At 39.0% G+C, this 25,357-nt stretch overlaps 1 protein-coding gene across 1 annotated transcript in view; it reads left to right on the top strand.

Moving 5' to 3' along the window:
* The window catches only part of LOC124777221 (signal recognition particle subunit SRP68-like), a 77,915-nt gene that overhangs the window by 6,417 nt on the left and 46,141 nt on the right, over positions 1-25,357 (top strand). Inside the window, exons 2-3 of the mRNA XM_047252539.1 lie at positions 5,447-5,513; positions 13,231-13,344. Coding sequence (XP_047108495.1) covers positions 5,447-5,513; positions 13,231-13,344 — 181 coding nt within the window. The remainder of the gene's footprint in view (positions 1-5,446; positions 5,514-13,230; positions 13,345-25,357) is intronic.

The raw sequence follows: 25,357 nt of genomic DNA on the forward strand, positions 1-25,357 counted from the left end.
CTGGACCTGACGGGATACCAATTCGATTCTACACAGAGTACGCGAAAGAACTTGCCCCCCTTCTAACAGCCGTGTACCGCGAGTCTCTAGAGGAACGGAAGGTTCCAAATGATTGGAAAAGAGCACAGGTAGTCCCAGTCTTCAAGAAGGGTCATCGAGCAGATGCGCAAAACTATAGACCTATATCTCTGACGTCGATCTGTTGTAGAATTTTAGAACATGTTTTTTGCTCGAGTATCATGTCGTTTTTGGAAACCCAGAATCTACTATGTAGGAATCAACATGGATTCCGGAAACAGCGATCGTGTAAGACCCAACTCGCTTTATTTGTTCATGAGACCCAGAAAATATTAGATACAGGCTCCCAGGTAGATGCTATTTTTCTTGACTCCCGGAAGGCGTTCGATACAGTTCCGCACTGTCGCCTGATAAACAAAGTAAGAGCGTACGGAATATCAGACCAGCTGTGTGGCTGGATTGAAGAGTTTTTAGCAAACAGAACACAGCATGTTGTTATCAATGGAGAGACATCTACAGACGTTAAAGTAACCTCTGGCGTGCCACAGGGGAGTGTTATGGGACCATTACTTTTCACAATATACACTCCTGGAAATGGAAAAAAGAACACATTGACACCGGTGTGTCAGACCCACCATACTTGCCCCGGACGCTGCGAGAGGGCTGTACAAGCAATGATCACACGCACGGCACAGCGGACACACCAGGAACCGCGGTGTTGGCCGTCGAATGGCGCTAGCTGCGCAGCATTTGTGCACCGCCGCCGTCAGTGTCAGCCAGTTTGCCGTGGCATACGGAGCTCCATCGCAGTCTGTAACACTGGTAGCATGCCGCGACAGCGTGGACGTGAACCGTATGTGCAGTTGACGGACTTTGAGCGAGGGCGTATAGTGGGCATGCGGGAGGCCGTGTGGACGTACCGCCGAATTGCTCAACACGTGGGGCGTGAGGTCTCCACAGTACATCGATGTTGTCGCCAGTGGTCGGCGGAAGGTGCACGTGCCCGTCGACCTGGGACCGGACCGCAGCGACGCACGGATGCACGCCAAGACCGTAGGATCCTACGCAGTGCCGTAGGGGACCCGCACCGCCACTTCCCAGCAAATTAGGGACACTGTTGCTCCTGGGGTATCGGCGAGGACCATTCGCAACCGTCTCCATGAAGCTGGGCTACGGTCCCGCACACCGTTAGGCCGTCTTCCGCTCGCGCCCCAACATCGTGCAGCCCGCCTCCAGTGGTGTCGCGACAGGCATGAATGGAGGGACGAATGGAGACGTGTCGTCTTCAGCGATGAGAGTTGCTTCTGCCTTGGTGCCAATGATGGTCGTATGCGTGTTTGGCGCCGTGCAGGTGAGCGCCACAATCAGGACTGCATACGACCGAGGCACACAGGGCCAACACCCGGCATCATGGTGTGGGGAGCGATTTCCTACACTGGCCGTACACCACTGGTGATCGTCGAGGGGACACTGAATAGTGCACGGTACATCCAAACCGTCATCGAACCCATCGTTCTACCATTCCTAGACCGGCAAGGGAACTTGCTGTTCCAACAGGACAATGCACGTCCGCATGTATCCCGTGCCACCCAACGTGCTCTAGAAGGTGTAAGTCAACTACCCTGGCCAGCAAGATCTCCGGATCTGTCCCCCATTGAGCATGTTTGGGACTGGATGAAGCGTCGTCTCACGCGGTCTGCACGTCCAGCACGAACGCTGGTCCAACTGAGGCGCCAGGTGGAAATGGCATGGCAAGCCGTTCCACAGGACTACATCCAGCATCTCTACGATCGTCTCCATGGGAGAATAGCAGCCTGCATTGCTGCGAAAGGTGGATATACACTGTACTAGTGCCGACATTGTGCATGCTCTGTTGCCTGTGTCTATGTGTCTGTGGTTCTGTCAGTGTGATCATGTGAGGTATCTGACCCCAGGAATGTGTCAATAAAGTTTGCCCTTCCTGGGACAATGAATTCACGGTGTTCTTATTTCAATTTCCAGGAGTGTATATAAATGACCTAGTAGATAGTGTCGGAAGTCCCATGCAGCTTTTCGCGGATGATGCTGTAGTATACAGAGAAGTTGCAGCATTAGAAAATTGTAGCGAAATGCAGGAAGATCTGCAGCGGATAGGGAATAATATAGAAGGCACAGGGTGTGAAACTGTCACAAGCACATTTTCTTGCGTGACATGTGCAGTAGCTGGGTGGTCTAGCAGTCTCTTGGCCACAGTTATTCCATCCCGTATTTTCTATGGGTTAAAATGAAATAGTTTTGTACTAGGCCCATTCAGTCACAATGATTGTCCCAGTCCATCAATTGAAGAAATAACAGATGGAAATGAAGAAATTAGTTATACAGTTTGAACTACTGACTCTGCTTCTGACGCACAGAAAAATTTCAGAATCTAGTTGGGTGTAATTTTAAAAGAATTTTTGTAATGCATTACGATTGCTGAATTATGTACGTCCCATTCTGTCCCACATCTACTTTTATATGTTTACCCAATACCAAATAATATTTCTATTATTTCATTTTACTGAAATTTTATTTACACTTAAACCATTTTATGGCCACTGAAAGAGAGTTGCTCCTTCAATTAAAATTAAATTGAAGTGAAACCTTTTAAAATACTATGGAGGTGTCCCATTTGATCACATGCAATGACTGCAGTCTATTTCTTGTAAACCATGGGCTTGCCTATTATCCTTCATGCTAAATCATTTTTCTAACATTACACATCTTTCACAGTGACACTTAAATCATCTGGAAATAATTTTTTTAATGAGCATACAACATAGAATATTTTTAGTGATAAAAGTTCTTAGCAAGTTGCACTGATTTGATATAATCAAATCAGACTTTCAGATGTTACCAGTTTGAGCAACACTTAAGAAAAGTGAAAGAAATTTTGTAGGATTATGTGTGTAGTTAAAACTACATTATTGGTAATGTAGTAGGAAAGACCCATTTCTTACAATTCTTGATATATAAACAGGTTTTCAAATTTTCATTTGTTCTACTTAAATTATAATCCCTGTTCAAAATTTCCCCTCAGCTTCCTTTAGTGCATGCTCTATCTACAGATTAACATTGGGGGGGGTGGATGCTGCAGCTGTCCTACTCCCATCTTAATTACTGGTTCCTGTTCATGTTCTTCAACTCTTAGAATTACTGTCTGTTTTTTGTACAAGTTGTAAATAACCTATCACTCACTGTATTTTACCTTTGATAACTTCAGAGGTGCAAAGAATGTTTTTCATTCAACATTGCTAGAAGTTTTTTCTGAATCTGCAAATTCTAAATGTGGGTTTGACAATCACATAAGTGTGAACAGAGAAAGAAGGAACTAAGCCTTTCGATGCTGTGACAGTGACAACATTTCAACTTGTGGTATTGTAATCAGTCAATACCACACAGGAGGCAATTATTCAAGGCTCAGGAGTTGGTACTAGAGCTTCCCTGATTGTGTGACAGTGGCAGTGGTAGCGACTGATTCCACCCAATCATTAGCGGCACAAGTTCCATGCCATCTGAGCAGAAACGTCACTGATGCCATGGATCACAAGGATAAAGTGACCTCCTGGTGATAGCTCAGCCAGTTCGACCCCAGACGAGTTCATGTGAATTCTTACCCAGTGCTTACGGAGTTCTAATTGAGTAGTGTAGCTACGGCATAGAGTAGTCTAGTAACGTCTTAGTGCAAATGTAAACTTTCTCCATGGAAGTTGTACCTCGAAACTAACCTCAAGACTTATGTTTATTGTGAACGGTTAAAGTGTTTAATGAGGAGTCAGTGTACACAAGTTGGGTATGATAACAACAACAACAACAACAACAACAACAACAATAATACAAGATGTACAACTTTGCTTCTGCCATTTACTGATAGGTGGTGACAACGGTAAGTAGCGGTCGAAAGAAACAGATCACTGACGTCAGGCAGTTAGCTTGGACCTCAGTCAGCATAACCTCATTTAAACATTAGTCGATTTGTGTCTGCATCATAAAGTTGTTCTTGATAGAAAATGTCAGTTTACAAGCGTAATTCTCGTCATTTGCAGGAGGTGTTACTGTTTTGTTTCAATATGAAGAAAACAGCGGCTGAGTCTCATCTAGTGCTCTCAAGTATGTATGGTAAGGATGCTGTTAGTGAAAGAAAGTGTCGTGAGTGGTTTAGATGCTTCAAGAAGTAACGTCGTAGACTGGCTTAGTGGCGGAAGAGAGAATGTTTTCTAAGATGTAGAATTGGAGACATTGCTGAGTGAAGACTCAGAGAAGAATTGGCACGATTAGTCTCAAGGCTATGGGCATGATTCAGAAATAGGAACTTGGGTCCCGTGTGAGCTGAAACCAAGAGACATTGAACGGCATTTGTGTGTTTGTGAACAGTTGCTTCAGAGGCAAAAATGGAAGGGATTTCTGCATCGCATTGTGACTGGGAAGGAAAAATGGGTTTATTGCGATAACCCTAAACGCAAAAAATCATGGGGATATCCCGGCCATGCTTCCACATCGACGACCAAACTGAATATTCACAGCTCCAAGATCGTGCTCTGCATTTGGTGGGACCAGCTCGGCGTCACATACTATGAGGTGTTAAAACCAAGTGAAACAATCACAGGTGCTCATTATCAAATGCAATTAATGCGTTTGATCAGAGCATTAAAAGGCAAATGGATGCAATACAGCGCGAGGCATGATAAAGTGATTTTGCAGCATGACAACGCTCGATCCCACATTGCAAAAGAGGTCAAAACGTACTTGGAAACGTTAAAATGGGAAGTCCTACAGCTCCCGCCGTATTCTCCAGACATTGCTCCCTCTGACTATCACCTGTTTGATCAATGGCGCATGGCCTGGCTGACCAACAGTTCCGATCTCATGAAGAAGTCACAAATTAGATCGATTTGTGGATTGTTTCAAAAGATGAACAATTTTTGTGACACGGGATTCGTACACTGCCCAAAAGATGGGAGAAAGTAGTGGCCAGCGATGGAAAATACTTTGAGTGATAAATGTGTAACCAATATGTGTTCTCTCAGTTTTTTTGATTTGTGCCTCAGAACCCATGCACTGTCTGGGTGGGACATTGTACTTTTGGCAGTGAGACCTCACAATTGGTAACTGTTTACACAATCATTATAAAAGCCAAGACGTTAGCAGATTCATTACAAAATTCCAAATACCCAACAATACAAAGCTACACAAAGAAGAACTATTCTCTTTGCTGCTTAGAGTGTAGTCATTTGACAGATAAGTAGGCTACTTGCACTTAATTGTACCTCACAGAGTTATGGTATCAGATGATTACATTATTTAAACTCTTTTTATCTTTTTAATGGGAATAGTTTTAAGGAAAATATGTAGAATTGCTCAACTACAATTTTTATCTGAAATTGTTAGTAAAAATCTTAACTCAACACAGTACTGAAAATCATCAAAGATTCTCAACAGCAACATGGTTTACGTCATGGTGATTATCAAAGATATAGGTAAGTGTTGTATCCATTTACCTTTCACTTCCTCATTCTCAATATTGTGTCAGTATAATGTGAAAGTGCAATGCCAAGATCAGCATTATATTATTGTGCAATATTTATGCCCTGACATGCAAATTAGGACATTGCCTTCTTGGGAACATGTCAGTGATCAGTCTTGTGCAACAGCGATTGAGTTGCTTGTTTGGTTGAATATAAGCAGGAGGAGCAAAAACGACTGAGAGGCCTTCTGCGATTATTTCAGTGCACAGGGGCCCCTTCCTTGGAATTTATTATGTACATGTGCTGTTTTCTATCTATTTCAGCACTGTGTCTCTGCAGTAAAACAATTATGCTGACTGAAAACTTACAAGACACTGTGTATGAACTGTGACAACTTTTGGTATTGACAAACTGCATAGTCTATTGAAGACTGCACAGCTTTAAACACATTGATGTTCATTCATTATATTGCACAGTATATTGTGCTATGTAAGAGTAGTATTGCACAATACAAGTCAGTTCCTGCTGAGACCAAGAGAAATTCAACTAGCTCCAAATTAATTATTTTGAATAACTGAAAATGATAAATGCCAAAAGATCAGAAAATGGGCTGGAAGATGTATATCATAGCACCATGTGTAACATAAAATAAATGAAATTGATGATGGATCAGGATATGTCATATACATTGTTGTCCACAATAACAGAGGAAACTGAAGATCACAGTGTCATGACAGTAAGCAGTAATGTTTATTTTTCTTGTAACAGTTCTCAGGATTGATAAATAAGATCATATCAGATGCCCAGTGATCATACATACTAATTTTTGTGCAGCAGTTGTCTCAGTACACACGTAACTTCGTGGAAGGTTTCACTCACCAAAATTGCTTTCTTTCATTTGCAACAAAACTTACTGTAGAGAAATACTTAGACAGCACATTTACAAGACAAATTATGCAATTTTCTTGTTATAGATTTGTAATTAGATGTTGTTCTTTGCCAGCCGCGGTGGCTGAGCGGTTCTAGGCGCTTCAGTCCAGAACTGCGCAACTGCTACGGTCGCAGGTTTGAATCCTGCCTCGGGCATGGATGTGTGTGATGTCCTTAGGTTAGTTAGGTTTAAGGGGACCACACCCTGCCCGTCTAATCCATGTTAATTTAGGCAAGTATTTGACTCATTTCCGAAAAAAACTATTTGATGCAGGACCTTAATATTTTTACTGTATATTACATGATGTTAATAGAGTCAACTGTACTAAAATCTACTTTATCCATTTTATAGTTTTTAAGAAATACTTTTTTAAATTTATTATCAAAAAATATTAAGTTTTTTCTGCAGAAAATATTCCTAATGGAGGAATATTAATGAATGTAGTACCAGAGGTGGCTTTTTGTGTTATGCAGGGTCACTGAAAATTTCATTCATTTTTCTGTGATAGTTTCTGATATAATGGGGCATATGTACTGAAGATTTTAGTTTGCGGGAAATTGACTTTAAAGGAAAACTTTTGAAATTTGTTACTTACAGTTAATTAAAACTGTCCTGCTTCATGTGTTGGCCCTTCTTTGGCCTCTAGCAGGTCTTCTAGCTCCTTTTTCGCCTTCCTGGATGTTTGTCTTGCTTTCTTGGCCATATAAATGTATACCTGTTTGCATCGGCTATCCTCATTTTATCTCAATGTTGCAGCCCAGTGATCATATTTTCAACAGGATTAATTCCCAGCTTTTTCAGTACCCAGCACTTACCAATATTACCACAACTGAATGTAATAACAGCATCATGAACTCCTAGTTTCATTGTATGCATGCCTACAAATACAGTTTTAGGATATGGTTCCAAATTATGCTGTTGGAACATTCATTTGGGTTCTGTGTCTGCCCATGCAGACATTTCCTTACAAGGTCAGGATGAGCCAAGTCTCTGAAAATAGGTTTAATTGCTGTAATAACAGCAGCAGGAAGAGAATGCTGGTGAGAATAAGATTCTCCAGTTGCTTGAGCCCTATTGTATTTGCACCACAAATTTTCTCCTGATGGAACCAATCCATGGCATGGCTTATCATCAGTAGAGTACTGCTCATAGCATTCCTGCAAGTTTCTATAACAACTACTCGCATATCACACTTTAACAAAACTAACCACATGTTTGAAAGCGTGTTGTTTACTAACACCTGAAACAAAAGAATACTGACCGTTACATTATAAGGACAGCCAACACACTCAGGAGTAAAAAAAAAAAGTCCCTAACATGCAATGTAGGGGATATAAAGATCTAACATATATGCAGAAAAGTGGGTGCGGCACATAAACACACATGGTAGGAAAATGCTCTTTAAATGCTAAAAAAATTTTTTTTTCAGCAAAATCCTTTCCAGAGTACTTAATTAGAACCTTAATCTATTGAAATTTGAGGAAAACTGAAAATCGATTTTTTTCGACCTGAACCACAGCGTGGTCCCCTTAAGTAGCTCTAAGTTCTAGGGGACTGATGACCTCAGATGTTAAGTCCCATAGTGTTCAGAACCATTTGAACTATTTGTTGTTCTTGACTAACAAATGCTGCTATGAAAAAGCCTCTAGTCCACTGAAATGCTCACAGAAAGCTTCTCAGACTTGTTTCACCCATTCTGCATAATTTGTTCTTGTGTTTTGCAAGGCAAGCATCTCACTCACAGTACATATGAGTTCCACATTGGCAAGTACCAATTGACACAATAATGTAATGTGGAGCATGTGAGGACCACATAAGACAAAATAGATTGTAAGTCAATCACGTAGTACAGGAGTAATTATTGATATGGCTACTACTGTGAAAAACCTGTACTTTTTCATCAATAGCTCATTTATAGAAGAATTTATAGTGATAATTGGGCATAGGCTCTTCAAGACTGTAGTAGTTATGAGTGATATAAATAAACCTAACTACAGAAATAACATGAAGACGGAGAATTATAGGAAGTATGTCTCCAAGAAAGGATTTCATTTCCAGAGGTTTGCGCAAAATCACAGAATACTGGGAGAAAACGGAAGGAGTGGAAACGGTAAAAGGTGAACTGACCACTAAAAATTATTCCATTCAGTTGTGGCAGGGTGCTACAGCAACCAGTCTCAAATTATTTCAATAAAAACATATAAAATGCAAGGTGGGCCTTGAAAACTCCAGCTGACTCTGCCGTAGCAGTACAAAATAGGGCAACGCTTACAAAATAAACGCAGTATGAGCTGCACACAAATACTACTGTACTACCGCATTTACTTGTAAACATGTCCCTATTTTGTACTACTGTGGCAGAGTCAGCTGGTGTGTTGGAGGTCCACCTTGCAATTTACAGTTTTTCCTACAGTTGGATTACATATCTAGTTACTGCTGCATCTATTTTCCATTTTATATGGCTTTTGGACATATGAGTTTTATATCCAGCTACTTTTACACAATCTGATGATGCCCCAAGAGGGTGAAGTGTGTCATTGCTATTAAATAATTTCGCAACCAAAACTGTTTTTATTCTGAAATGATTTGTCCATTGTTTATCTCAGTACCTTTGGAAGCAAGTAGGGCGAAATATCACACAGTAGTGCACAAATTAATTAGGACACGATGATAAACTTGAACTATGTACATGTGAATGTAAAGTGACTCGTTCCACATCATTACAATCTGTCATGCGAAATGATCCATGAAACATGAAACTAACTAACTAACTCTATTACTATATGTATAATATATTTAGTAGCTTAGTGAATATTAATAACTAATATGTCCTCCTTTTGCTTTAATGAGCTTCTGAACACATTGTGGCATAGATTCGATCAGGTTAGAGCAAATGTTTCGTAGATGTTCATCGCCATGAAATCACACTTTTACCACATGTACTAATGTGTGTTCTTTACTAATCAGTCCACTTTACCAAGACACGTTTTGACAATAATCCCCAAATTCCCAGTGGTATTTAAGTCGGGTGATTTACGAGGCCACTGAAGCACATTAATGTTTTCTTCCATGAACGTCTTGACTGCTTTAGAAGTGTGACACAGGGCCAGATCATGTTGAAATGTTCGTTGACCATCTGCAAAGATCTGTAGAAATGGTACAATCCTGTGCCAAAGGATTTTCATGTATTTGCTTGAATTCATCGTGCCGTGAACTGGAACTAGTGCCTCAGGGCCACTTGCAGTGAAAAACCCCAAAACCTTTTTTGTGAGTGTATTTTAGAGTCTGTTCAAGATGATCAGATCTTGTGCCTCATGGGTGCTTCGCCTGACAACCCTTGCTCTGTATTCTTGAGCAATAAAATGTGATTCATCACTGACGATTACACATTTCCAATCAGTGGAAGTACAAGGTGTACATATTTCACCCAATGCCAAACAGTTTTCCTTCATGGCAGGGGTTAACAGCTGCTTCTTTTGGCTTTTGTGCCTTCCACCTACAATCGAGAGACCTGCACATACTGCTGAAGGGTCAGTTTCAATCCAAGTAGCCAATAAATCTCTCTGAAGGTCCTTACTTGTCTTATGAGGATGAAATCTTCTGTTTCTAAGTAGAGTTTTGTGAGTTCTTGGGGTGATTTTTCGTTTTCATCCAAATTTGCCTTTTCGTTATGGAGACAATGAAACAGTCTCACTATATGTCCCAGTAAGTCTAGACTTTCCTAGACCAACAACAGAGGCAGTGTCTCTTATAGTCATAGATGTTTGTTCATGAAGAGCAACTATTTTTTGTCTGCTTCTTAGGTGAATGTGGTCATTTTAATGGAAACACAAAGTTTTCTTGTTGAGAACACACAGATAACAATACACACTGTTGCTACATGTACATACACTCAACTGAACTGAAGGGGACCTACAGTTGTTCATAGCCAAGGCAACAATAATCCGCCGAGAGCCCAACAATTGGATGGATGAAAGTGGTTACAGCTAAACAGCTTCAGTTCCCCTTAAAATGCGAACTTGTCTCAAGTAATTTGCAAACGACTGTATACATATAGAGCATAAAATGTACCAAATTGGCTTTTTTGGCGTAATATAATTCACATTTTGAGAAGGTGGTTGATAAATCAGAGAAAATGGTTGCTAATGAGAGAACAAAATTTAGTAAAAAGAAATGAGAGTTTTTGAGTGATTGAGTCAGAAGAGGATGGGCACAGACACTTACATTGTCTGTGAGTGATAGGCAACCTATGAATCTAATTCAACACAGTCAGTAAAAATAGAAATGACTTACCCTAAGAAAATACAACAGAAGTACCAGCTTTCAGAATCGGAGGTACCATTATCTGACAAGGAAGAATGGGAAATGGTTTTGTGGAAAATAAAAAAATTGAAGGATGAAGTATAAATTATTCACTCCTAGAAGACCCTCAGTCTGGTGACTGGTCGGAATAGCTGTTTTAACTGATGTCGGAAGACTGTGTAACTTCGGGCTGATATCACATGTTTCTGTTCACTACCAATGGTAGCTTTGTATTGTGCGCTGACATTGTTGTAGCCATCTTTTTTCCAAGTTAATGTTGTCATGCGATTGTGATTATGTACAACAGACATACTTCCTAGTATTTGAAACTAATAATTCTGTTTATGAGTGTAGGTGCACTGAGTACAGTGTCACCTTTTAGCCAAGACTGTCTAGGATTGCTTCGCTGAGAAAGCTGTTGATAATGTCAGACACCATTCGACTTTAATTGAAGCAGCTATTCCTGTGACTGCACAGCAGGAAGTATTATTGGAGTGACCATTTTGTAGGAACCAAGTTGAAACAAAAATCAATGAAGATAATTAGGACAGTATGATATCGAAATTGACAATGAAAATGTAGCAGCCAATGAGATTTAGAAAACCTGATAAGTTACTAATGTCCAAGAGGATGTTTAAAGACTTTAGGCCTCGTCAGATGTAGCCACTTAGTGGTGCCTTGTAGCAGTGCTACCGCTGGTGAATGCTGCAGTTATACGAGTGGTTTCATATGTAGCCACAGCCACTGAACAGTTGTGCTGCTGGCCGTCTTGGCGGTCTGCTTTAACGTGAGTGGCACCTGCAAAAGGTGGCTCACTTATAACTATGCAAGGATCATTACAGTACCTGTAGCATTCAGACTGCATCAAAACCCCATCACTATTTCAAACACACAAGTGCAGCACTGCCAGCACACGCGTTGTGGAACTGTTCGTTCCTAGCACAGTAGCTGCTGGAAAGTGGAAATGGTTGGATGTGCACTGTCCTAGACAGTGGTGTTGGATGTGGGAAGATACGTCAATACAGAAGATTTTGTCATTGAGATTGAAAAGTGGTCTGCCATATGGACTCTGAAACATGACAATTGCAGCAAAAATACTGCAAAGAAGAATGCGTGGTAGTCCAACAGAGAGACATTCCAAACAAATTTCACTGACACAGTCACAACAGAAAAAAAGTAAGTTGATAAGAAAAGTAACATTTATTTCCACCAAATAAGTCATATAGAAAGTACTGTAGTAACTAAAATACCTCACACATTCAGCTCGTGCAAAGTTGTAGTTCAAGCAAACATCTTAGCTGCACATTACTCCTGATTTCAAATTTTATGTACGTTTAAATTACTTCCACGCCCCTTCATTCATGAAGTAATCAGCAGATGCTGTTCGGATGCATTTCGTAGCATTCACAGGAAGAGAGTGCAGTAACAGAAAGTGTGTCCTCAAACATAGATCCATCTCTTTACCTGTTGAAGTTATGCAGAAGGCAGCAAGTTTCTACTGAAGTTTCTGCCAAATCTTGTTGAAAATTTAATAAAATATCCTCCACTTATTGCTTAGTATTTTACACAAAGTGAGCAGAGCTTGCAGTGCCACTAATGTGTCTTTGCAATGCCACTAACGTGTGATAGCAGCGCCACAGAGATCAGTGGAAGAGCTGATTGCAAACCACTTAGCATCGCTGCAAAGTAGCCCTGTGGGAAGCCATCCTTAGATGTAAGGGGAGGACAAACTAAAACAAGGAACGTTTAGGGGTACAAATATGAGCAACAAAAGAGAAAATGTAATTAAGAAGCAATTAGTGGAGGGGGAAAATCAGACAATGAAAGAAATCACAAAGTTGAAAAGGTAGTGGATAATTAAAGATGGAAATATGGAAAGGTAATAATGGAAACATTTGGTAGGAAGGGACAAATGGAAATTATAGATGAAATCAGGGAAATTAGAATAAGTTATGACATGTACATTGTTAGGTCCACACATATACAAGGGATGGTCTGAAAGTAAGTTGTATTATTGTTTTTGAAAGAAATGATTGTAGATGAGGTGACACAAATGCCATATGAAAACACAACCATTGCTGTTTCAGTGACAGAAGGGGCATCAGCAGAGGAGGGAGGATGCGTGCACAGAGCACCAAGGAAGAGAGAGTAGCAGCAGACTGGGTGCCCGAGATTTTTCGAATACACATCACAGATGCTGAAGTATTGACATACTAGTTGCTGAACAGACTATAAAGCAAAAGACATTCTTAGTAATAACAGCCAAACAACCTTTTGTTGAAACCTGTGAAAAGATATTGGCAAGTGCTGGAGTGTGTTGATTTCCCATGAGTTCACAATTTTTTTTTTTTTAAGTTGTCAATGTAATTTTCTGGAAAAACAGGCAACAGAAATATTAATTTTAGATGCCTTTCTCTTTTGCCATTAGTGCATAAATAACGCTTACTGGTAATTCATCTGTATGTCTGCAGTAATTCTCATTCTCTGTACCCACAGGTGCTACTGTTCTCGTCGCATCAGGCGGTTGAGGAAAGTACTCAAGGTTACACAAGGAGATAAGCGCCACTTCAAGAGAAAAGATGTCACAGAAACAATGGTGAAAGATGAGAAGTAGGTACTACTGAAGAATCGTATTTGAGATAGTTTTTAAACTGAGTTAGATTTGTTATTTCACAGTAGCTGTGTTATGTTTCAATCACTTCCATCAGTTCTCAAAACTACTGCCTGCTGAAGCACAGACCAGTGGTTCTGTGAATTGTACATTTTTACAACTTCATGCAGCCTTAAATTGTTTTAGATGTAGGAATGAACATGTGAGCTTGAAAACTTTGTAGAAGAAAATGTCAATAGAGATGGAGCTAAAGGGTCCAGACAAGATTGCAGAATGATGAGAGCCATGCTTTGCTTATTAATTATATCACAATTGAATCATCTAACAAGAAATCTAGTTTTTGATAAATCCAGCCACTATCTATAAGGATCAGCCTACTTTCCTACCAACATAGTGAATTTCTCTTATCCACCTAACATTGAAGTATTGCATTATGTTGTACCCATGTGGAATCTATCATGAATGGGTTATTTTAATGCCAGTGGCCCTCTTGTAACATCCCTTGTACATCTCTCCTTTTACTTCACTCAGCTGCAACTATCACCTATCTCATAAAAGGAGGTCCGTATTTGAAACTGGCATTTCATTTGCCAACCATTCTAAAATCACTATTTGCTTGTCTCTCATGGGTTCAGCAGACTCTTCTGCTAATTGCAAATTACAACTGCAACTTCCAAGGAGCAATTGGACAGTGTAGCAATTTAGCAAACTGTTAGTATTAACAGCTCTGGTAACTACATTGGTGTTAAAAGCATTTGAGCTGCCGTTTTCAAATTGATTCCTTTGAACTGGATGATGTCTCTGTAGCTTATTCATTCATCCCTGTATGTGCCATCATGAAGGAGAACCTTCAGGGATATGGAAAGACTCAAGGTACACATTAACATGAGACAAAGGTATCGGGTATCATTTAACTAATATCTTAATATTTACTCAACTAAAATTGTATTTTCCAAAGGAAATATTTCTTTGTATATTGGTACTGAGCCCTATTTATAGTATGTTGTTACTTATTTTCTAGCAGTATGGCGAACACTAACAGAATGTTTCAAGCCTTGAATCTAAATATTCGGATTATTTGTAGAAGGGCGGTTGGTTAATGAGGGTTTTTTTTTATTTTCTTTTGAATAGGTAAGGGTTTCCATTCTCTTCCTTTATTTTAGATGGAAGCTTGTTGAATATCTTCCCACCAGAGTACATAACTTCATTCTGAACCTTAATCGAGGAGGTAAAGTGTGCATGAAAAGTATTGTGTGTCTTGTATTATGGTTTTATAAATCACAGTGAAGCAGAAGCTGGTTTTTATTGTCAGCAACATAAACCATTAACCCTTTGAATTCCATCAATATGAAAAAATATGATTCTAAAATTTTTCACAAAATTGACATTGATTATCATAGCAAGCAACAAATTCTGAAAAAAACTGATAAAAAGTAAACAATCAGTTGTTTTAAAGAGGCAGGTTCATTTTGGAACCACTGGATTATACAATTTTCAACCACCCATCATTTTGTGTGATATATTTGAAAGCAATTTCCCATTTTTCATAGACGCAATCCCACATCTCAAAACTGACATGAACTCATAATGCCTAAAACAAATTATAGTCCTACTTAACAAGCAAAAATGGACCTAACATTTAAAAAATTTGTTTCAAAAGTACGTACTATCCCAGTGGTTTCATTTTGAAACTAGTCACAAAAGCAGTACTACGAACTCAAATTTACGTTGCAGTAGCTTTACATACACTTATTTTCACAGTCGTTGAGGCACTCAGTATGATCACCAAAAATAAAAAAAAGTACACTTGACAGTTTCCTACAGTCATGTTGCACAATCTCTACACTAATTGTTACTTTGAATGTGTAAATGACCACTACAATGTACTACATTTATAGAGGTACCTCATTGTACCACTAGATGTCTGTCTTGCAATAGCATCAGCGGTTTCATGCGAAAGGCACTGATACGTCAAAACAAAATTAATAAAATTGTGGTTTGAGGCAGAAACCACTGCTACTCAAAGCATTAAGGAGGAAATGTATTGACAAGTGAGTGTACGTATTCTGCAAGATGTTTGGTTATGTACTTTAGTGTTCATATAGTATGTTGCTGCTGAACAAACAGCTTTTTTACTTTAGTTGCACTACCTCACAAGATAATTTCACAATTCAAAAGAGATGCAAATGAACACAATGAGAGATACTTCTAAAACCGTTGGCACACGGGATAAGTTAGTTACAGTAGATGTGGCCCTCTGCGAGTTTTCTGATGTCACTTTCTGCTATTTCTCTTTGAGTAGCCATTTTTTCACGTGAAACACAAAATAAGTTCTGGCTCCAGCTGCCAGAGACAGTGGTCGTGTGTGTTTGAGTTGCATTTGAAAGAGTGGCGTTGTCCAATTTTGACAAAGGCCTTGTTGGCTGAAAGCTAATTGTGTGACAGTCTTTTTGTTGTGCCTTTCTGCGACTCAGCATCTCCACTATATAGTGAGTAGCAACTATCCTTTTCATTATATTGTTATATTCCATCCTGAATTTTCCATTGTTTGACAAAATAAGTTCTGTGATATTTCGACAAAAAAGTAGAACCAACAGGAAGCAAGAATGTTCCCTACGTCACAGCCAGCAAGCAAGACTGTATGTGTCATGTTCAGTAGAAGCTTATATTCGGTGGGTTTTATGTTATATGTTAGACCCTATGAATAGATGCTATTTCTGAGCACCAGCACATTGAATGGCTTGAGAACAAATTGGTATTGGTACGATTTGTTGTAATAAAATGACTGGAAATGTCATATTGATGGTTAAAGAATTTTCATATTAAAGTATTTTTGTGTTATAGCTCACATGTTATGAGAGTAAGCTGTTTTAAGACAACAATCCATGAAAAGGTGTCAATTACCTTTCAGCAAGTAAAGCCTTTAGAAGACTGTAACGTAAAATAAGAGGCCAATAGCAGCTGAGTTTCAGCATAGCGTAGTTGATTGAGGTGTCATGATCCAGAAACGAGGTGGATTGAAAGAGGGTTCACATCCCGCTTTATCCCAACTTTTTTTCCCACCCATGCATTTTCTAAAAGGTTGTGACTGTTTCCTATGAAATTAATAGAAATAATTTCTGTAATTTATGATGTTATAAACGCACCCTAAGTCAGGGGTAAGTTTGTTCGATTTGGTGAACTTCTATAAGCTAATGTCCTTCCTGATTGGACATGTAGTGGACATGCATCTTTGATTTTTGTGTTATTATGTTTTTATGTATATTGAAGTTTTTATTTATGTATAGCACAGGCAGAACAACATGACTAGGATACAGTCAAGAAAGTAAATGTACATTTTAATAGAGCTGTCATAGGAATTCTACACATTTTCATGAACAGACTGTGTAGTTGGCAAGCCATATAAAGCAAACAGCTGCCACTGGAGAGTGCTGAGAGCACAAAATCACATTAACCAGCTTGTCTCTTGTGCCAATGGCACTGTCTCGTGATGTGGGATATCCTGAGGTGTTAGCGTTAGCTGCCTTGTCCTGTATGATGATGTTGTAAGGGTATAACGCACTGAACTGAGCTTCTTGATTAATTAACCTATGTGTTGAATCCATTGTAATTTGTTATCCAGCTGTAACCCAAGGGATTTTACACACTGTGCTTCATTCTGTGAAGAACAATTGATATCTACTTCTGGTGCTAAAGGATCACTATTGCCTGTTTGCAATTGCATAACATGATTCTTTGTGAGTTTAAGACTTAAACAGTCAACTTTGAACCACTTGTAGGTCTGTTCAGTTGTTATCTTAGCTGTGTCTGCTTGGAACAAATTTGAACCCTCAATTAGTATGCTTGTGTAATCAGCAAGATCATTTATGTAGGTTAGAAACATGAGTGGGCCCAGTGCTAACCCCTGCAGCACTCCACATGTCATGCCATTCTCATGTTATTTTTGTGCCTGAGATAGTCTGTTAATGAGACTCCCTGCTTTTTTTTTACGGAGGTAGGATCCCATCCATACAAGAAGGATGCCATTAACGCCATAATAATTTAGTTTGTAAGTAGAATTTTGTAATCCACACAATCAAAGGCTTTATAAATGTCACAGAATATCCCAAATGAATAATTTTTTCTTGTATAGCTCTACTAGCACTTCACATGTGAAGTAGTGTATCGCTTTTTATGCAGAGGATTGTTTACAAAAGCTCAACTGAGAGGTGATTAACAAGTTCTGCTCTGTTAAATGAGGCAGTATATGTCATAGGCCAATTTCCCAAACACTTTTGAGTGATATAAATTTGTAATTAGAGTTGGTTTTATTATTTCTAGTGTTGTAGATGGGTGTTACTACAGAGTATTTTAAGTGTGTCAGCAAGTATGCCCAGAGTCATTGTCTGATTTTGAAGGTAGCTGGAGGGGAGTCGTAATAAGTCAGCACAAAATTTTAATATTTTGCTAGAAACACCATTATACACAGCAGGTTTAATACTTTTTAGTTTTATTTATTTATTTATTTACACCGTAGTTCTATAGGACCAAATTGAGAAGCCAGTCTCCGTGGTCATGATACGAGTAAGCACAGGAAATTTATAATTTTTGTATTATAACGTATTAAGGCTTAGGAAGCAAAATGGATGCCTCTGAATCATTTATCACAGGATGTTGTTACAGAACACCAGAAATCAGTAGATAACATTTATCATTTAAATCAGAAGGCTATACCGTAACATCATCTTACTGCAGAACACACATTAAAGGTGGTGGTGTTGCGATTTATGTGAGAAAAAGTAATTTCATAATTTCCTTTCCAGTTGGCATATGGCTTGCATAAGTTCAAATTATGCAAATCGTGTCACTGCGAGTAAATAAATACATCATAGTACAGCACTTGTACGTGTACTTTTACTTGAAATAAGTTCATAACGATCACAGAAAGAGTGCTTTGGGTGTACAAGTTTTGTTGTAAATAGTTCAAAATTGCAATTCTCGGATTCGTATTTCATACTGTTCCTTTCTTTGTTATAAGAATATATAGATTCCCCTCTAGAAATTTTGATGTTTTCATGAAGTCGCTTATGGAGTTTTCAGTAAACTGTCAGGTTGTAAAAGTGTAAATCTCATTGTACTTGCAAATCTGAACATTAACACTTTACATGACTGTCAAGAAAGCAACTGTTTCACAGATTGTATTCTATCTTATGTGGTAAGATCTACTTGGACTAGTAGTCACTAGAATAGTTAGCACTTAAAGCAGTTCAGTAGCTCATGTTATAACAAATTATGACCACATCATCTATTGGACATCATAAACGGTCACCTCTCAGATCAGTACATAAAATAAGGGAAAGGCAACCACTCATCTAAAGCAGATCATCAATATGTGGAGCACAGAAACTACAACAGAAAACAGGATTCACACTAGCTTTTCAGTACTAGCTCTGTTTCTAACTGAAGTACACATATTCACACACACACAACCACACAGACACCCAAACATACACTCCTTTGGCCACAGTGAACAGTCTCTTGGTTGTGGCATCAGGAGTATGCATTTGGGTGTCTGTGTGTGTTTAGTTTAGCTAGAAAAGGAGCTAGTGCTCCAAAGCTAGTGTGAATGTTGTTTCTGTTATGTGTTTCTGTGTTCCTTGCATTTACCTGCTGCAGATTAGTGGTTGCCTTCCTCTTATTTTACATACTCCTTCATCCAGGAATTTCCATTATTATACACTGACCTCACAACTCAGATGATACAGTTGCTGAAGGGTTCAAAGATAACTTGAGTTTGATTTCAAACATATACCCAACTCATACAATCATAGTTGGTGGTGACTTTGTTTTACCCTCAATATGTTGACAAAAATACATGTTTAAATCTGGAGGCACACATAAAACATCATCTGAAATTATGCTAAATGCATTCTGTGAAAATTATTTCAAGCAGTTAGTTCATGAGCCCACTTGAATGTTAAGTGGTTATGAAAACATACTTGACCTCTTAGCAACAAATAGTCCTGAGCTAATAACGAGCATAAAAATGGATACAGGGATTAGTGAACACAGGGTTGCTGTAGTGAGATGGAATATTGTAACCCCCAAAGCCTCCAAAAATAAACGAAAAATATACCTATTCAAAAAAGCAGAAAAAAATTCACTTGATGCCTTCCTGAGAGACAATCTCCACTTCTTCCATATTAACAGTGTAAGTGTAGACCAGGTGTGGCTTGAATTCAAAGAAATAGTATGGGCAGAATCAAGAGATTTATACCAAATCAATTAACAAACGACGGAGATGATTCTCCTTGGTATACAAAACGGGTCAGAACACTGTTGCAGAAACAACAAAAAAAGCACGTAAAATTTAAACAAACGTGAAACCACCAAGATCGATGATCTTTTACAGAAGCTTGAATTTTAGTGTGGATTTCAGTGTGAGATGCTTATAGTAGTTTCCACAACAAAAGTTTTTCTCGAAACCTGGGATAGAAAATCCAAAGAGATTCTGGTCATATATATAGTATTCTAGTGGCAGGACACAATCAGTGCCTTCTCTGCATGATAGCAATGGAAATACTATCGACGACAGTGCTACCAAAGCAGAGTTACTAAACACAGCCATCTGAAATTCCTTCACCAAAGAAGCGGAAGTGAGTATTCCAGAATTCGAATCAAGAACATTTGCCACCATGAGCAACTTAGAAGTAGATATCCTCGGAGTAGTGAAGCCACTTAAATCACTTAATAAAAGCAAGTCATCTGTTCCAGACTGTATACCAATTACGTTCTTTTCAGAACATCTGCAACTGCTTGCTTGATGAAAGATCCGTACCCAAAGACTGGAAAGCTGCACAGATCACACCAATACTCAAGAAAGGTAGTAGGAGTAATCCACTAAATTACAGGCCCATATCATTAATGTCGATATGCAGCAGGATTTTGGAACATATATTGTGTTCGAACATTATGAATTACCTTGAAATGAATGCTCCATTGAAAAACAGTCAACACGGAATTATGAAACATCATTCTTGTGAAACACAATTAGCTCTTTACTCACACAAAGTTTTGAGTGCTATTGACAAGTGATTTAAAATTGATTCCATATTTCTAGATTTCCAGAAGGCTTCTGACACTGTACCCCATAAGCTGCTTATAGTGAAATTGTGTGCTTGTGGAATATCGTCTTAGTTATGTTAGTGGATTTGTGGTTTCCTGTCAGAGGGGCCACAGTTTGCAGTCATCCGCCGAGGTAGTGTTATAGGTCCTCAGCTGTTCCTCATCTATATAAATGATTTTGGAGACAATATGAGCAGCCATCTTAGGTTGTTTGCAGATGATGCTGTCGTTTATCATCTGGTAAAGTCATCCGAAGATCAAAACAAATTCCAAAATGATTTAGAAAAGATATCTGGATGGTGCGAAAATCAGCAATTTACCCTAAATAACAAAAAGTGTGAGGTCATCTACATGAGTGCTAAAAGGAATCTGTTAAACTTCAGTTACATGATAAATAAGTCAAATCCAAAGGCCATAAAGTCAACTAAATACCTATAAATTACTGTTACAAACAAATTAAATTGAAAAGAACACATAGAAACTTCTGTGGGGAAGGTAAACCAAAGACTGCGTTTTATTGTAACAGATCTACTAAAGAGACTGCGTATGCTATGCTTGTCCATCCTCTTTTTGGAGAACTGCTGCACGGTGTGGGATCCTAACCAGACAGGATTAACAGAGTACATCAAGGAAGTTTAAAGACGATCAGCATGTTTTGTATTATCGAGAAATAGGGGAGAGTGTGTCAAGGACATCATGCAGAATTTTGGGTGGACATTATAAATAGTCAGTTTTTGTTGCGGCGGGATCTTCTCACAAAATTTCAAACACCAACTTTCTCCTCCAAATGCGAAAATATTTTGTTGATGCTGACCTACATAGGGAGATACAATCATCATAATAAAATAAGTGAAATCAGAGCCTGCATGGAAAGATAAAGGTGCTTGTTTTTTCTGCATGCTGTTCGAGATTGGAATAATAGAGAATGATCGTAAAGGTGGTTCGATGAACCTCTGCCAGGCTCTTAAGTGTGATTTGCAGAGTATCCATGTAGACGTAGACACAAAAATCCACCTTTAATACCAAAAGCTGTACCATTAGATGTTAAAACAAAAGTTCTAAAAGGAGAAACAGAAAACATTCATAGCATGCACAGGGTGACTAACACAGAGTTATATAAGGAGCTCTCCAAGCAGTGCAAGTATCAGTTCCACAAAGAAGACATAAAAGCAGAAAGAATTAGCCAGCCTTGCTTGTCAGTTGTAAATAAAATTAGAAAAAAATGGAACAGAAAGTAAAATTACTAATGAAAATTAACTGTGAATAACATTTCTGCTGCCCTTCTAGTTATTAGTATTTTTAATGATTACTTTATAAATACTATTGAAACTGATGTCTGCATAAGGTGGATGCATGACATACATTTGAGTCCATTAATGAACAGAACTGCAGTACACTACCTTCAGTAGGCACTAATGACATACTGCAGCTCATTGATAGCCTTAGATACAAAAACTCTGTAGGATTAGATGGAATTTCTCCATTCGTATTGAAGAAATGTAAATATGAGCTAGTGAAACCGTTGGTTCATCTAATAAACTGTGTTCTTGAAGACAGTGTAATCCTTGACAAGTTGAAATTGGCTATACTCAGACCTTTACACAGAAAATGAGAAATAAAACATGTTCAGAACCACAGATCTATTGATCTAATCTCAACATCCAGAAGACTAATTGAAAAATAACACTATTACAACAAAAAACTTTTTTCCTGTACAGAGATAAAACATGGTGGACCTAACTAATTTGGACTTGCTGAATCTGAAAATGCAGTTAGTTTTTTGCCATCACCCTCCAATTTTTTTTGTTACAGAGGTTTTTCAAATGCCTATATCTAAAAACAGAGACCAGGGTGGTCTACATTAAATTTAGACAATATATAACAAACTTAATGCCATAAAACTGCGTGCTCTAGTGTTCTGGCCCTGATGTACAGTTTTACAAGAAAAATTGCAACATTCATTTGCTCAGTGATGATGTTGATGGTGGAAAGTTGAGTCTTTTTGATGAAAACTTCCTTCTGTGGGATATATATCCTTCATGCTTCAAAAACCAATAGTAGTCACCTAACATTGAAGGGTTCCATCTAACTTTATAGTGGTTTTCCATTCGCAAAACGTCCTGATGGAACATTTCTCAATGTTCATCACCAACCACTTCCAAATTGACAGAGAAGAAATCTAAATGCGAATGAAGGAAGTGCATTTTTGCTGACATTCTGAATCCAAGATTTTTATAGTTCTCCTAAAGAGTTCCCACTAATATGTCACTGTTTTCTGCTCTTGTATTTCCTAGGAAACCTTCAACGACATCCTTTAAAGAATGCCAGACTGCAAGTTCTAACTGACTTAATTTTTCTTCGAAGTTCTTATCACACATTAAGTTCCTGATTTGTGGCCCAATAAAAATCCCCTCTTTCAATTGGTGTCACTTAATTCAGGGAACACTTCACATGGATACATGAAACCATTAGCATTTTTGTCCACTCTTGTGACAAAATTCTTCATAAGGCCAAGCTTAATATGCAGTGGGAGGAGGAAAACATTTTGAGAATCCACCAAAGGTACATATTTCATATTCTCTCTCTCTGGAGCCAACTTCTCTCATGGTGGCCACTGTTTAACTGTATGATGTTTATCAGTTGCATGGCTGTCCCAAAGACAAAGGAAACAGCAGTACAGGGTTATTACAAATGATTGAAGCGATTTCACAGCTCTACAATAACTTTATTATTTGAGATATTTTCACAATGCTTTGCACACACATACAAAAACTCAAAAAGTTTTTTTAGGCATTCACAAATGTTCGATATGTGCCCCTTTAGTGATTCGGCAGACATCAAGCCGATAATCAAGTTCCTCCCACACTCGGCGCAGCATGTCCCCATCAATGAGTTCGAAAGCATCGTTGATGCGAGCTCACAGTTCTGGCACGTTTCTTGGTAGAGGAGGTTTAAACACTGAATCTTTCACATAACCCCACAGAAAGAAATCACATGGGGTTAAGTCGGGAGAGCGTGGAGGCCATGACATGAATTGCTGATCATGATCTCCACCACGACCGATCCATCGGTTTTCCAATCTCCTGTTTAAGAAATGCCGAACATCATGATGGAAGTGCGGTGGAGCACCATCCTGTTGAAAGATGAAGTCGGCGCTGTCGGTCTCCAGTTGTGGCATGAGCCAATTTTCCAGCATGTCCAGATACACGTGTCCTGTAACATTTTTTTCGCAGAAGAAAAAGGGGCCGTAAACTTTAAACCGTGAGATTGCACAAAACACGTTAACTTTTGGTGAATTGAGAATTTGCTGCATGAATGCATGAGGATTCTCTACCGCCCAGATTCGCACATTGTGTCTGTTCACTTCACCATTAAGAAAAAATGTTGCTTCATCACTGAAAACAAGTTTCGCACTGAACGCATCCTCTTCCATGAGCTGTTGCAACCGCGCCGAAAATTCAATGCGTTTGACTTTGTCATCGGGTGTCAGGGCTTGTAGCAATTGTAAACGGTAAGGCTTCTGCTTTAGTCTTTTCCGTAAGATTTTCCAAACCGTCAGCTGTGGTACGTTTAGCTCCCTGCTTGCTTTATTCGTCGACTTCCGTGGGCTACGCGTGAAACTTGCCCGCACGCGTTCAACCGTTTCTTCACTCACTGCAGGCCGACCTGTTGATTTCCCCTTACAGAGGCATCCAGAAGCTTTAAACTGCGCATACCATTGCCGAATGGAGTTAGCAGTTGGTGGATCTTTGTTTAACTTCGTCCTGAAGTGTCGTTGCACTGTTATGACTGACTGATGTGAGTGCATTTCAAGCACGACATATGCTTTCTCGGCTCCTGTCGCCATTTTGTCTCACTGCGCTCTCAAGCGCTCTGGCGGCAGAAACCTGAAGTGCGGCTTCAGCCGAACAAAACTTTGAGTTTTTCTACGTATCTGTAGTGTGTCGTGACCATATGTCAATGAATGGAGCTACAGTGAATTTATGAAATCGCTTCAACCATTTGTAATAGCCCTGTACTTTGTGAAACTAATTTGGAGACCAGTTAGTAAACCAATCACCTTAAGATCACATATTTTCCATTTTTTTTCCTTATACGTAATGCTTCAAGTATCTCTGACAAATTTACATAGTTCTCTTTCATAGTCACAGAGTACCCTACAGGTACAGGTGGAAATGTATTACCATTATGCAATAGTGGAGCCTTCAGACTTGTCTTGGAAGTGTCAATAAACAAGTGCCACTCAGCAGCATCATATGGTATGTTTAACTGTTTCATTAATCCTACTACATCACTACAAGCACAAATGTTGTCCACCACGTTGCCTAAAGTGAGTAATTCTTGTTTCTTCATCAAGTAAGTTCCATTCCTTAAGACGTAAAGATAAAATTTCTGCATGCTCCTGGATAAGTATAAATCATGAACTAGGTCATTCAAGTCTGCTTGTGTTATTAAATATGGTCTTTGTTCTGGAAAGTGCTCCTCTTCACTTGATTGACATTGTGCTCCCACAGCATTTGTAGATTCATAATCAGAATTAGGAACTTCTTCCCACACTAGTGGAGGAGTTGGAACTGGCAGGTATTCACCGTGGGGAACAGGTCTAATTGCTGAGGGCTGGTTAGGGTACTTAATAATCTTCTTATTCTTTGATGAAAAGCCAGTTACATTAATCGAACAGAAGTAGCAATCATCAACATGATTTTGAGGCACTCTCCAAATCAATGGTATGCCAAATGGTAAGTGCTCTTTTTTCCTTTCAGGCATTGTGTTAGTTTAGAATTGCACCTAGTGCAAGTTATGTGAGGTGCCCAATCTTTATCCTGATCTCCCAGTTGGCATTTGAAGAATAAATGATACGACATCTTCAGTAAGTTAGAAATTGTTTGTCTTTGTTTCCTTGTCATG

This window comes from Schistocerca piceifrons, chromosome 2 (assembly GCF_021461385.2).
Source record: "Schistocerca piceifrons isolate TAMUIC-IGC-003096 chromosome 2, iqSchPice1.1, whole genome shotgun sequence".
Classification (NCBI taxonomy): Eukaryota; Metazoa; Arthropoda; class Insecta; order Orthoptera; family Acrididae; genus Schistocerca; species Schistocerca piceifrons.